This window comes from Oncorhynchus mykiss, chromosome 5 (assembly GCF_013265735.2).
Source record: "Oncorhynchus mykiss isolate Arlee chromosome 5, USDA_OmykA_1.1, whole genome shotgun sequence".
Classification (NCBI taxonomy): Eukaryota; Metazoa; Chordata; class Actinopteri; order Salmoniformes; family Salmonidae; genus Oncorhynchus; species Oncorhynchus mykiss.
Genome location: NC_048569.1, coordinates 10,916,027 through 10,929,163, shown reverse-complemented (window position 1 = coordinate 10,929,163; position 13,137 = coordinate 10,916,027). Strand labels below are relative to the sequence as shown.

At 39.1% G+C, this 13,137-nt stretch overlaps 1 protein-coding gene across 1 annotated transcript; it reads right to left on the bottom strand.

Annotated features, from left to right (window-relative positions):
• Positions 1-691: 691 nt before the first annotated feature.
• Positions 692-9,093, bottom strand: purg (purine-rich element binding protein G). The gene has a single exon (XM_021601656.2). It carries the CDS (start codon positions 8,598-8,600, stop codon positions 7,578-7,580), a length of 1,023 nt encoding a protein of 340 aa, XP_021457331.2. The 5' UTR covers positions 8,601-9,093; the 3' UTR covers positions 692-7,577.
• Between the last annotated feature and the right edge of the window lie 4,044 nt (positions 9,094-13,137).

Below are 13,137 nucleotides of genomic sequence, written 5' to 3'. Positions count from 1 at the left end.
GGCCATATGGCAACTACTTAAATACACACAGTATTCACAACCCTTGACCTTTTCCACATTTTGTTGTGTTTAATGTGTTTAATTCCATTCGCTCAGTTCCAGCTGTTAATATGAGCCGTCCTCCCCTCAGCAGCCTCCACTGCTCTGTACCCCATACTTTATCTGTAAGGCCCCTAAGTGGAGCAGTGAATTTCAAACAGATGCAACCATAAAGTACAGGGAGGTTTTCCTAATGCCTCGCAAAGAAGGGCATCTATTTATTTATTTGTATTTATTTCACCTTTATTTAACTAGGCAAGTCAGTAAAGAACAAATACTTATTTACAATGGCGGCCTACCAAACCCTCCCCTAACCCGGAAGACGCTGGGCCAACTACACATGTGTGTAGTTTTATGTTATCACATGTTGCTTTACATGTTGCCTCATGTTATTACATTAACTTCACATGAAAGCATGTATTTTTGGAACAGTTCACACATGGCCAGGTGACATTCATGTGTTATTTCTGGAAGGGGCAGGTCAATCAGCTTCCAGCTACAATGTCTCAGAACCTACCTAGAGCTAGCCAAACTGGTTTAACTGCTCACCAGGTTGAGCTGGATTTTCCAGCAGGGTATGTTTTAGGGACATGTATTCCAAAGTGGTACCAAACTTAAAAATCGAGCACAGGAAACATACTTCACAACTGGATTAATCTGGTGAAAATTTTATTGAACACTAAAATAAAAGGATTGATGGTTAATACAACTGTAAAACATCCACATGTTCATCTATACCCTTCAAAGCAATACAACTGTTGCCATGAGAATCCGCTTCATTTTCCAAGACCGCATCATAACCAATGATGTATATAAACCCTGGATTGTTGACGCTATGTATCGGCCATATTGACACTCCCCAGTAGGCGCTGTCCTCCATAGGAATGAATGGAATTCTACAATATTTCAATGTTTCAAGGACAAAATTGCATGTATTTAAGTATTTTGTTGTTGTAGTGGGGACAGTAATATTAGTAATCTCAAAAAACTATACTTTAAGGAAAATGCTATATATTTTTTACTTTAAGTTTAGCTCACATTATATAATTTAAAAGTATGCATTAAGGTGTCTGTAATAGAATATATGTGGCAAAAACTAATGTAGATATTTATAAATTAATAGCTTCCAATGGTGGGGGAGTGCCAAGATGGAGGCACGGTGGCTTCAACATAACGCCCCTATCAGTCATGTAGTGTTTATATAAATCACTGATCATAACCCTTTGAAGACTGCATTCTCTTCAGCTTTACCCTCTCCCGGACCCTGCTACATGTAGAAGCTATTCAAAGACAAACATTTGAATCATTAGCATAAAAAAATTAAAAATATCATTAGATTGTCTATAGATCTTTTGGAGCATACTCACAGAGGCAGGGTAACTGTAAATAGGCATCACTGATCCGATCACTATTTCCTTTGGCTAAAGTATCTTGTCACCTTGGTACTAACTGCTTTGAAAGCGGTAGGAGATACAGGTCTCTGTCTCCCATCTGTCTAGCTGTAGGGATGTCTTTTGCTTATAGCAAACACAATTTGCTAAATTCTGTAGTAATGACAGACTCTCCCTGGGGCCAGTACAAATGACACTCTGGTGGCAAAGTGTTGGTAGTACATGTTCTAATTGATAACGAGGCTTCCACTGACAGTAGGCTATTTACAGTTGCACTTTACCATGTGTGTTCTGGGAAGACATCTTGTGAGTGCACAACATGTCGAACTTCAAGTTTTTTTTTATCCTACTTTTGAAATGTCCTCTTTGCATGCATGCAGTTTGGTTTCATATGAGCACCTTTATATCTTATCATATAGCACCATTTTTTATAGTAAATCCCCCCCCCCCCCTTTTCAGTTTAGGACCCAACTGTTGGCATGCATAAACTTTTTTTTAAAACGTGTTTTTTCTCAGATAGGTTTTTTCTAAACGTTGCAATCTTTTACAAACATTACAAGGCAATAAATGGATATTCATACGGTACCATACATGTAGAACATGAAGTATTACAGTACACAGGTTAAAGAAAGTTCTAGAATACTAAACAATTGCTTTCTTGTTTTGAGTCATATAATATTCTATAGGACACGCTAATGTTGTACATTACATTTATCCAAAGATACACTAAACATTTTTGCTTCACTATTTCGTTTTTTTATATCATTACCATAGACAGTTATATTTCGAAAAATCCCACTGCAGTAATGCCATGATAAACACAAAAGCCAAAAGAAACAAACCAACAAAGCTTCTTCAATAGCCAGACTTTTTCACAGCACGCTACCTACACAACAATAAATTAGAAACATATGTAAATACGCCATCACTTTTCCCAAGTGAAGCCGGGACTCCTTTTCTCTTCATTGTCACTACTGCCGTTAGGTGGTTATTAGTGTTTTGTGGAACTCAAGTACTAAGTAACCTATGCTTTTGAAATGATAATCTCCTAAACATGCTTGAACATCATTGGTGTTTTGTGCAATATAAATCTGTTGCAATAAACATATCCCTCTTATTTCTTTCACAAGATTGACAGGTAATCTTTTCCATTTGTTCTAAAAACGAATAAAAATGATAATCCTAATCAAAACAATACCACCAAATTGTAAAGAAGTTTTAAGGCTAAAAGGTTGTAAAACCTTTTGTTTGGATGATAACAGTCCAAATTGAATTCATTCAAGTGATTTATAAGAGACCAACTCAACCTTCAATGATGACCTTGCTTGCTCTTACAAAGATGTTTTGACCATTCAAACACCTGCCCAAGTCTAGTTGGATATCAGGCCGACACATGATCTAGTATGGCTTTCAGGCAAGCTACAAATACGGAATAGTCAATTAAATTCATTCTAAGCGTGTCTTTCTTGGATAATACCGGTACGTCACTGTATTTTCTGTGGAGTCAATTGTGAAATACAACGTCCTTAATAGATTGCAAAAATAATAATAATAATAACTACAGAAAGCATTACATAATATACCTGACAAATATAATGGAATAAAACAGTATAATATATCTTTCATCTTTAATTCCATAGAATTTCTCATTGACTTAATTTCATATATTTTTGTTTGGTAGAATAATAAGGAAGAAGAAACCTGTGTGCACGTAATCTAAAGTGCTTGTTTGATCATGTTGGGTTGATAGTTCCACCCACATGAAATGGTTCAGGGAAATTTTTGCAGCAAGATCTGGAGCATTTGTGGTTATGTCAAAACAACATATTTTTTTCTATAAGTGATTAGCTCCAAATGTACAACAATTGCATTGGAAATGATAACCTTTGCTGCGACCATAAGGAGCTGTAAATGAATTTAATTTTCTTATCATCACGACACCACTACAACTTGGATTTAATCCTTAAACTTGACAATCAAACAAGACAAGTTACACTCAAAGAAAGTTTGTCTTAACCATACGCCTACAGCAGTCAGAAAGGTATGGACATTTCATTTTGTATAATTTCACAAGAAAACAGAGAAAGCTCAAGTATATTTACTAAATTGTGAGAACTTTTGAGAATTGAAGGTAGATATCAACCCCATTGGACATTGCCATTGCTAGCTGCCCTTACTTTAACAACAACCCAATCCAAGTAGACAAAACAATGCTTTTACACTGTAAGACCTTATTGAAAAGGGGTCACAGTGGGTTCAGGTAAAACAAGACTAGGAGCAGAAGGGCGGGCTAATAACTTCATGGCCACTATCTGGGTCAGTTTATCTTTAAGTGCAGCTTTTTTTAGATTAAAATAGGCGATAGCATCTAGCAGAAGACTAGCCTCATGGTGTGGTAATTTAAGTGCATGATTGTCACATCAAAGTTAAACCAATGCATGGATCATGTGATCCCTCCATGTAAATTAAGTAATAAACAGCAGAGGGAAGTGCTGCTTTTTTATTTTTTTTTAAGTGCTTTCTTAGGGAGGCTTGTGTTTTAAAGAGCAAATAAACTGTGCATCCCCACTCATATTCTCTCTTCATCTCCAAGAGAGGAAAAAAAGCCAATGTTTATAGCCTAGGCCAAATTTTCTCTTACTTTGCCCCCAAAATACTGTGATCAGCCGTATAATCTCAAACACATCACGGGGCATCTGCACTCTAAAATGTAGATATAAATGAAAGCATATGGGAACAAATTTAATATATTCCACATTTTGATTAAGTATGAGAATCCAAACGAATGTTGTAGTAAAGTTGTGCTTCGAATTATTTTTCTATAATAAGTTGAAAAACTTTTAATGTTGGAATAGATGAATGCAATCATTCAAGTGGAATTTCCATACCACACATTAGATAACAGAAAAACAATGAATAACCAGACTATTCTTGCGCTTTTCATGCACTATGGTGCGGATTGCTACCACTAAGAATTTAAAATAAATAAATACTGGTCTTTAAGATATCAAAAATCAAAATATTAAAGTTTGGTTTTTAGAGACAACGATTTTTAACCTTGTCTTTTTTTGTTATTGACCGATCCCTTTTTCATAATATACAAAGTACCTCTTTCCTTGAGATTCAAGATTCAGTCCACTGCATTCATTTGAAACCACAATATGCCTTCACACAGACTGTGGAAACTTATGCGACAGTAGCATGATGCATTCTGACTTTTCTATTAGGTTGTTCTCTCCAATGGATCTTCCATGCAGGACAAAATGTAAAGAAAATGACATTTGTCCATTTAAGCTCTGCAGAAGAACCACTGTTTTATAGACTCTGTGCAATGGGGCATTGTTGCTAGGGAGTTGCAGCCAAAAGGAAAACAATGAAGAAATATGAACGCCTATTTCATACATCATTTATCACCAGATGCAAGGGAAACGTAAAATAGGAGTTTCAGCACAGAATGTTGGTTACAACTAGTACAAACAATTGTTAAGCCCTTACGAGTACTGCAAGATCATTTGTCTAGCAGACGTGTGAAGAGGTGTTCAGACCAATGAGGTGTATCCTATGTGGATTAGCTAGGTCATCAGCATATGATATTTCATATCACTGACCATATCAGCCCCATCACCATATCTGGCATTAAGTCTATGGAGCGGTTTCGTGGACACAGACCCTAAATGGTGAAAATTATGAATGGATTAAAAATAATAATAATAAAAATAATTTAAAAAAATTGATAGTTACATATCACAATATTATTTTTTGACAATATTATAGATATTTTTTGCTACTGTAGATAGCGCTAGTTGGCTGTACCTGCGCCAAAACTCTGGTATCTTTCCTCCTATAGCTTGTTCTCCATCTTCTTAAATACTGAGCCAACCTGTTTTCAGCCATTTTATTACCCTGACTGATCAAAACGTGTTTACTCATGACACTCTCTTGTCTCTCTGCAGCAGACATATGGTGAGCAATACATTTGGAACATCAAATCGCAATATCGAATCGCAATACATATAGAATCGTGAGAATCACAATACATATCGTATCGGCACCTAAGTATTGTGATAATATCGTGAGGTCCCTGGCAATTCCCAGACCTAGTAAAAACAATTATAATAAAAGCTCCAGAGGTCTAAAATGTGGAAACGATTTAGATGTGGAGGAAGACAGAATATCACCTGTCATTTAAAGATCTCCGAGGTACCTGTGACAAGGGATAAACTGTCTGCTGCCTAACTCATTATAAACTGGGTGGTTCGAGCCCTGAATGCTGATTGGCTGACAGCCATGGTATATCAGACCGTATACTACGGGTATGACAAAACATTTATTTTTACTGCTCTAATTAAGTTGGTAACCAGTTTATAATAGCAATAAGGCACCTCTGGGTTTTGTTGTATATGGCCAATATACCATGGCTATGGGCTGTGTCCAGGCACTCTGCGATCCGTCGTGCCTAAGAACAGCCCTTAGCCATGGTATATTTGCCATATACCACACCCCCTCGTGCCTTATTGCTTAATTAACACATAGGCAACAAAGCCTATATCAATAAAGATTATCTGTGTTAGGAGCTTTTCTCAACATGACTTGACACTAAAAATATTGTATAGCAGATCATCAAAAAATCCAAGTGAGAAATTTGGTTTTCACTTAAAATTAATTTGTTAATATGTTAATAAATGACAGTCAAATGCATTAAATAACTTTTAAAATACACAATGTGATAATGATAATTTTGGGGACACACAGACTAAGTTGCACCTGTTAGTAGTAAGGGTATCTGGGGTGTATTGATAGCTGCATGGGCTTGATCTCAATGTTTCAAGTATCATTGCAAGATTTGTGAAGGCATCAGAATTTTTACTGAAATTCTGGAACATGAGCAGTTTTAAGGCTACACCAAGACTCTGTTCCAAATGACAGTTTTCCCTTTATAGTGCACTACGTTTGACCAGATCCCTATGGGCCCTGGTCAAAAGTAGGGCATTATACAGGGAATAGGGTGCCATTTGGGATGCATCCCAAAAACATGGAATGAACATCTACTGTGCTCGGTGGTGCGATAAAAAGTAGATTGCATGAATAATAGCCTATCTTTCTGTCAAAGCTGTGTGTGAATGTATATGAGATGATGTACCACTACCGTTATAACTAAGAAATTACAGCATCACTGCTAATCAACAGTTTCTTGATTGACATCTCCCACTTTGTATATCATATCTAAGCCCATGAATCATATATTTCATATAGGCATTAGATGGTTATTTTGCAGACAGACATTGTTTAAAGATACATATTCTCATAGTAGTGTAGCATGGGTACCAGTCTGTTTGAGTTATCATTCCACTCTTTGCTATGTCATGTCATGTTTGGCATGACACAGAGTACATGGAGTGGAACGTTAGCAAAACAGGTTCTGGAGTTCAGGCTAGTGGTAGTGTGCATTTCTATCAAGTACTATTATTATTATTATATTATTTGGTTAGTGCCCAAACCACACGGATAACAATACCCCAAATCCTTCATCCTTGTTTATTCTATACTAAGATTAAATCCTCAATCATTAAATACTAACTACACAGAGCAAATGATTGTTGATGTTTAAACAACAATATCATGTCTAGCCTTCAGCTGTAAATCTTACAATACACCCCACTGCCAATGCTGGTGGGATACCGGAAGTTGTACACTATCATGTCTCACCCTGAGGTATATGGGGCTCACCTTTTTTCTTCTTCACTCAAACAAGCACATGCGCACACGCACGTACATTCACACACACACACTGCAATTCTTTAAATGGACAGTCGACCACAACGAAAAAAATGTCTACGCTTCATATAAATGACCTAGCTATATTATCATCTAGCATTTTGTATATTAGTTTTCATTGTGCAAGAATAGGCAAACCGTCCTCCTGCACCGATTTCAAAACGGATGCCATAATCTAAATATACGAATGAAACACAATAACCATGAAAAAATGTAAAAGTGCTAGTTGACAATAGTCATACAGTACAGTATTATAGAGGTACATTGAGAATACTTTTTCTTATAAACTAGGATATTGTCACGTTTACCTTTTCCCTTTTCCGTTTTAACCCACCATCACTAGAAACCTCTAACAACCACAGTATGCCATTGTCAATCCTCTTGGTCTTCACCGTCCTCGCGAGTCTCTGTCCTCTTCTCGTGACAGGTGAAAATTCGCCGCATTTCTCCCTCATACCTGATGAAATTCTCTCCAAATCTGGCCCAGGCTTTCATGGGGACTGTTATGGTGTTCCTGTATGGCTGTCGTACCTCGCTAATCTTCAAAAACACACCGTACCGGTTGGAACCAACGTCGAAATAAAACCTCTTATTGTCCACTCGAAAGGATTCTGCCTCGGGAAGCTCGGGGGATTCTTCGTGGTTCCTATTGCCTCTTCCACGCTCATCCGTGGCATCACCATCGCCGTAGTCTTCAATAAGCTGCGACAGGGCATCTCTGAATTCGATTAGCCCTTGAGCCGGCAACACTATGGTCTGCTCGATGCCCTGGCCGTAGTAACCCATGGTGCCATGTCCTCTGCTGACAGTCTGTCTGATGCGGAGGAACCTGCCTCGCTGGTTCTCTTTCAGATCCAGATAGTACTTTCTATTGTCTCTCTCAATGAATTCACTCTTCAGGACGCGATGAGTATGCTCCTCCGACACCGCAGAGCCGGTGGGAGATACTGATGCTGCGTGGTGGTGATCTTGCTGTCTTCTGCGGGAATCTTGGGGGCGGCCCTGGCCATTGCTCTGCTCTTCTGGCCGTGGTACCAGGCCACCTCGCAACCCAATGTGAGCGTAATAATCGATGAAGTCCCCCAGGCAATATCGTAGATCGGGTGCCATTGACATGGACAGCGTTAATTTGCTCTTCCTGATGTTATCATGGCGGCCTCTTCCAATCCAAACCTCTGCAATTTTTAGGAATCTGCCCCTTGCACTTTGTTTTACGTCCAAATAAAACCGTTTCTTCTGGATATCGACACGTTTAGAGGCAAGCTCCTGAATGTCTATGCCCTGCTGCTGTGTGCCAGGGTGAACATACTGTTGAGGATATGCGCCTCTCGTCATAGAATCTGATGTAATCCTTCCTCTGCCTCTTTCCATCCCTCTTGAACATGTATCAGCCATAATTATTTCGTTTCCACCACAGTTAGCACACGAAAATTTGCTTATCCATTAATAGCCAACATGCTGTCTTTCAGGTAACGTTAAGCATATTAATGTAGCTAGCTAGCCTGCCAGCTTGTGGCTATAGTAGCCTAACACGTTTGAAAAATGCCTCGAATGACGTAAAAATGGCAGATACTAGGCAGGAATCGTCAGCAGATCGAGTTTCTGTGTCCTGATTAAAGGTCAAGCGTAACGTTTGGTGCCGTTTCCATCGTAAACCTTGGCAAGCCGGGTTACCTAGCTACCCCTTTCCCTGCATCTGACACTTCTCCCCCGTCTGCTAAGAGGCTATGAAAGCTGCTAGCCTACTGAAATGAAAGGAGAAATCGTCCAATCCAGGGTCTCTTGCTTCCGTAGCAGCGGCTTGATGAGCCCAATGAACCCACCCACCAAGCACGGACCAACGCCAACGTCTTTTGGACGTCTTTTTTTGGTCCTGTCTGGATCAGCAATTTTTTGGTCTTTTTTTGGTGAGGTCAGGACCGGCCTTGGTTTCAACGTACGGACCACATTTGGCACACACCTAGACGTCTATAATTGGTTCAGATTTGGTCCAGTCGTGACCGGCCTTGATTTGGCCCAAACATGGATATCTATGATTGGTTCAGATTTGGTCGAGTCACTAAAGAAAAGTAGAGTATGGTACAGTACAGTATAATGTACTGTATTGTACCCTACTTTACTCTAATGTACTCTACTGAACTAAACTGTATTGTACTCTACTGAATAACACTCTACTGTCCTGTACCATTCTCTACTGTGCTGAACTGTGGCATATTGTACTGTGCTGTTCAAACTTGTGAAACATCCTAGACATCTATGATTAGTTCAGCTTTGGTCTGGTCAAATATGAACATGTTTGAGGGCAGAGCTCATTAGAATAATACCAAGCATGTTTTGCAAGTGATTATTTTTACATTTTGGTAATTCAGTAGACACTTATTTTCAACATCTGTAAATTATGTCCTTTCAACTTTCATTCAGAGCCAAAAATGAACCTGATTTCAACATCTGGAAAATACATATTTTCCAATCAAATCAAATGTTATTTGTCACATGCGCTGAATACAACAGGTGTAGACTTTACAGTGCAATACTTACTTACCAGCCATTTCCCAACAATGCAGAATAAAAAAATATGAAACATTTGCAAAATTTAAAAAAAGGAAATAGTAACACAATAAAATGACAATAACAAGGCTATATACAAGGACTACCGGTACCGAGTCGATGTGCAGGGGTACGAGGTAGTTGAGGTTATCTACATAATATGTACAGTACATGTTGGTAGGGGTAAAAGTGACTAGACAATCAGGGTAGATCATAAACAGTAGCAGCAGCATATGTGAAGAGTGTGAAAGTGTTTCTATGTGTGAGTGTATGTGTTGCATCAATATGCGCGTGTGTGTGTGTGTGTGTGTGTGTGTGTGTGTGTGTGTGTGTGTTGGAGTGTCAGTGTAGTATGTGTAAATGTGTGGGTAGAGTTGAGTGAGTGTGAATAGAGCCAGTGGAAGAGTCTGTGCAATAAAAAAATCAAATTTATTTGTCACATACACATGGTTAGCAGATGTTTATGCGAGTGTAGCGAAATGCTTGTGCTTCTAGTTCCGACAATGCAGTAATAACCAACGAGTAATCTAACCTAACAATTCCAAAACTACTACCTTATACACACACAACTGTAAAGGGACAAAGAATATGTACATAAAGATATATGAATGAGTACAGAACGGCATAGGCAAGATGCAGTAGATGGTATCGAGTACAGTATATACATATGAGATGAGTAATGTAGGGTATGTAAACAAAGTGACATAGTTTAAAGTGGCTAGTGATACATGTATTACATAAAGATGCAGTAGATGATATAGAGAACAGTATATACATATACATATGTGATCAGTAATGAAGGGTATGTAAACATATACACATATACACATATACATATATACATATATACACACACATACACTACCATTCAAAAGTTTTGGGTCACTTAGAAATGTCCTTGTTTTTGAAAGAAAAGCACATTTTTTGTCCATTAAAATAACATCAAATTGATCAGAAATACAGTGTAGACATTGTTCATGTTGTAAATGACTATTGTAGCTGGAAACAGATGATTTTTAATGGAATATCTACATAGGCGCACAGAGGCCCATTATCAGCAACCATCACTCTTGTGTTCCAATGGCATGTTGTGTTAGCTAATCCAAGTTAATCATTTTAAAAGGCTAATTGATCATTAGAAAACCCTTTTGCAATTATGTTAGCACAGCTGAAAACTGTTGTGCTAATTAAAGAAGCAATAAAACTGTCCAGCTTCATTAAATAGTACCCGCAAAACACCAATCTCTAAAGGCAACAGTGAAGAGACTCTGGGATGCTGGCCTTCTAGGGATGCTGGTCTTATATATATATATATATAGTAAAAATCAAAATCTAATCAAATTGTATTGTTCACATACACACATTCTGTCAACCAGCTCCATCTGGAAAGCTTTTCCAATAGTCTTGGAGCAGTTCCCAGCATTTGCTGAGCACTTGTTGGCTGCTTTTCCTTCACCCTGCAGTCCAACTCATCCCAAACCTTCAGGAAACAGCAGAGGGAGCACCCCCCCCCCCCCCCCCCCCCCCCCCCCCCCATCCACATCAACGGGACGGCAGTGGAATAGGTGGAAAGCTTCAAGTTCGTAGGCATACACATCACTGACAAACTGAAACGGTCCACCCACACAGACAGTGTGGTGAAGAAGGAACAAAAGCCCCTCTTCAACCTCAGGAGGCAGAAGAAATTGGTCTTGGCACCTAAAACCCTCACACACCTTTACAGATGTATAATTGAAAACATCCTGTCGGGCTGTATCACCGCCTGGTACGGCAACTGCACCGCCCGCAACCGCAGGGCTCTCCAGAGGGTGGTGCAGTCTGCCCAACGCATCACCGGCAAACAGACTGCCCTCCAGTACACATACAGCACCAAATGTCACAGGAAAGCCTCAAAGATCATCAAGGACAACAACCACCCGAGCCACTGCCTGTTCACCCCGCTATCATCCAGAAAGCAAGGTCAGTACAGGTGTATCAAAGCTGGGACCGAGAGACTGAAAAACAGCTTCTATCTCAAGGCCATCAGACTGTTAAAGAGCCATTAGAGGCTGCTGCCCTATATACATAGACTTGAAATCACTGGCCACTTTAGTAATGGAACACTAGTCACTTTAATAATGTTGCCATATTTTGCATTACTCATATGCATATACTGTATTCTATCCTATTCTACTTTATCTTAGTCTATGCCTCTCTGACATTGCTCATCCAAATATTGATATAGTCTTAATTCCATTCCTTTACTTTAGATTGTATGTATTGTTAAATATTACTTGTTAGATATTATTGCACTGTTGGACCTAGAAACACAAGCATTTTGCTACACCAGCAATAACATCTGTTAAACACGTGTATTTGATTGATTGAAAACATCTCAATTGGGTTGACGTCGGGTGATTGTGGAGGCCAGATCATCTCATGCAGCACTCCATCACTCTCCTTCTTGGTCAAATAGTCCTTACACAGCCTGGAGTTGTGTTGGGTCTTTGTTGTTTTGAAAAACAAATGATAGTGGGACTAAGCGTAAACCAGATGGGATGGCGTATCGCTGCAGAATGCTGTGGTAGTCATGCTGGTCAAGGGCGCCTTGAATTCTAAATAAAACACAGACAGTGTCACCAGCAAAGCACCCACACACCTCCTGCTCCATGCTTCGCGGTGGGAACCACACATGCGGAGATCATCCGTTTACCTACTCTGCGTCTCACACAGCGGTTGAACCATAAATCTCAAATTTGGACTGATCAGACCAAAAGACCGATTTCAACAGTCTAATGTCCATCACTCGTGTTTCTTGGCCCAAGCAAGTCTTCTTCTTACTGGTGTCCTGTAGTAGCAGTTTCTTTGCGGCAATTCGACCACGAGGGCCTGATTCACGCAGACTCCTCTGAACAGTTGATGGTGAGATGTGTCTGTTACTTGAACTCTGTGAAGCATTTATTTGATCTGCAATTTCTGAGGCTGGTAACTCTAATAAACTTATCCCCTGCAGAAGTAGTATCTCTGCGTCCTCCTTTCCTGTGGAAGTCCTCATGAGAGCCAGTTTCATCATAGCGGTTTATGTTTTTTGTGACCCACTTGAAGAAATGTTAAAAGTTCTTGACTGATTGACTGACCTTCATGTCTTAAAGTAATGATGGACTGTCGTTTCTCTTTGCTTATTTGAGCTGTTCTTGCCATAATATGGACTTGGTCTTTTACCAAATAGGGCTATCTCTGTATACAACCTTGTCAAAACACAATTTCATAGTTTTGATGTATTCACTATTATTCTACAATGTAGAAAATAGTAAAAATAAAGAAAAACCCTGGAATGAGTAGGTGTGTCCAAACTTTTAACTGGTACTGTATATATATGTTTTAAAAAAAGGGGGTCAATGCAAAT

Excerpts from the sequence above, each read along its gene's own strand:
- purg (XM_021601656.2), bottom strand. The coding sequence starts at position 8,600 with ATGGCTGATACATGTTCAAGAGGGATGGAAAGAGGCAGAGGAAGGATT.